The sequence below is a fragment of the Galeopterus variegatus genome, unplaced genomic scaffold (assembly GCF_000696425.1).
Source record: "Galeopterus variegatus unplaced genomic scaffold, G_variegatus-3.0.2 Scaffold3730, whole genome shotgun sequence".
Lineage (NCBI taxonomy): Eukaryota > Metazoa > Chordata > Mammalia > Dermoptera > Cynocephalidae > Galeopterus > Galeopterus variegatus.
Genome location: NW_007729841.1, coordinates 194,056 through 196,305, shown reverse-complemented (window position 1 = coordinate 196,305; position 2,250 = coordinate 194,056). Strand labels below are relative to the sequence as shown.

The 2,250-nt window shown below is 41.6% G+C and overlaps 1 protein-coding gene across 1 annotated transcript in view; it reads right to left on the bottom strand.

The window, feature by feature from the left end:
- Nucleotides 1–2,250, bottom strand: part of LOC103601427 (chromosome unknown open reading frame, human C17orf78) — a 21,163-nt gene that overhangs the window by 2,450 nt on the left and 16,463 nt on the right. The window contains exons 5-6 of the mRNA XM_008585834.1: nt 1,150–1,274; nt 570–692 (exon numbers count right to left, since the gene is read on the bottom strand). Coding sequence (XP_008584056.1) covers nt 570–692; nt 1,150–1,274 — 248 coding nt within the window. The remainder of the gene's footprint in view (nt 1–569; nt 693–1,149; nt 1,275–2,250) is intronic.

The window sequence follows — 2,250 nt, the reverse complement described above, 5'->3', positions numbered from 1 at the left end:
TATATAGGGATGGCCGGTTGGCTCACTGGCTGAGCGTGGTGTTGACAACACCAAGCCAAGGGTTGAGATCCCCTTACTGGTCATTTTAAAAGAATACAAATCTTTAAACTACAAAAGTGGATACAAAGCCTTGGATAGGAACCATGAAGCTTAAGTTTCATTAATTTCACAGTAAATCCACCTCTGTTTAGGGAGCTTGTTAAAAACCTTAAAAATAAGATTCCTGGGGTTGGCCGGTTAGCTCCCTCAGTTAGAGTGTGGTGCTTACAACACCAAGGTCAAGGGTCTGGAACCCTGTACTGGCTAGCTGCCAAAAAAAAAAGATTCCTGGCCCCACTCTAGGCATTCTGATTCAGTATATTAGGGGCCCAGAGATATGTATTTTCAATAAGCACCTTATTGTGTTGTGGATGGGCTGATGTGAGGAAAACAGTAGTTTTCATACCTATTTCCTGACACATAAAAGAATTACCTACGTTTGCTTCATAACAGAGGAAGCTCCCTGTCTCTCAGCACTTTTATGTTAACCCCATTTTCTCTAAGCAAAGAACATAAACCATACAAAGAACACTTTCCTTCTCATGCTGAGAGTCGGGCTGGGATTCAGCTGTCCCAGGTTGCTGGTCTCCTTTCCTCTGCCTTCTCCACAGCCGCTGGCATTGGCACAGCTCTCTGGTTCCTGGGCATCGACACTGAAGGGAGAAAATGATTGGTATTAACTTCAGGTGGCTGGTAAGCATTTGGTTATCTTTCAAAACTCATGTCAGGCCATTTAAAGGAAATCATCTCTTCTAAAGAAAATATTTGGTCCTATTGGTTCTATCCTTCCTAGAGAATGTTCAAGTATAGTAGAAGAAGAGAATTTGCATTTAGTGAGCACCTCCTATGTGCCAGGGGCCTTTCACAGAGGATCTCAATTAACTTTTACAAAAAACACAAGAGGTAAATATCATGAGTCTCATTTTACAGATGAGGCATCTGAGGTTGGAGAAGTCAAACAACTTTCCCCAAACCACTAAACTAGTGAGTGAGTAGCAGATCTATCCAAACTCAAAAGTCTGTGCTTTTCTCATTATGCCAAGCTGCATCTGGAACAGAAGGAAGTCTTTATAGATCAAGGACAAGGACCCAATATATTAGCAAACTTACAGGGCATGGGACTTCAAAAATTATGAAAACTGTAATGGCAACTCCACTGAACAATAGGGTGACAGCAATCAGAAATTTGACCACAATACTCCATTTCCTCCTCTTCTCTAGGTCCTCATCTGTGTCTAAAAGGAGAGAGAGGAGGGGAAGAGGGAGAAAAGAATATTTGAGAGAAGGAAGAGATTGACCCTTTGACTTGATGTTTTCCTAGTTCACAGGACTAATAGGGGCCAGCCTGACCCAGAAGCAGAGGCTGAATTTCCAGTTCAGACTCAAAGTCAGGAGTGGTTTGGGCATCATGGGCTCTGCTCTAATCTCTTTTGCAGCCTCTTCCCAGTGAGTCACCTTCCCTAGGATTTTGGATTTTCCATTCTTACTCCTGAAGAGCCAATTCTTGCACTGCTCTCAGGGGAAGAGAGGGCTTGGGTACACAAGGAGTTCTTTTGTTTTGTTCTTTTTGGTTATTGTTTGTTTTTTTGGCTGGCTGGTACAGGGATTGAACCCAGGACTTTGGTGGTACCGGCACCATACTAACCAATTGAGCTAACCAGCCAGTCCTTGGATACACAAAGAGTACTAAACTTATCTTTCACTATCAGCCCTCTCAGGATCCCTACCCTTCTACTCCAACACATTGCATGGGATTAGAAAATCACTTTTCCTGTGCTCCTCTTGACTTTAGTGGGGTATAGGAAAAATAAACGTGAATTGGCATTGCTTAAGGGTCATAAGCCAAATCTGGGGGCAAATGTTGTTACTAATTTCATATTCACTTTTCCCGTGGTGTAAACTAGGATGTAACCCGAACTGGAATTTTACAGAATTTGAGTCCTGGCCAATTTAGGGAGGACTGTTTTTAAAAACACTGAATATGAAAACATGTACTTGGTGTCATAACTGTAATAACTGCTTAGTATTTAAATACTGTCCATCTATACATGCAATGGTGGAAATTATCTATCACATGAATACGATTTATTCTGTCTCCACATTTGGCTACAGTGAGCTCACTTGTGTGGAGGTAAAGGATCATTGATGGTGTCAGACTACAAACATTTCTGGTACTTACTTTACAGAAAAGCTGATTTTTTCTCTAAGAAA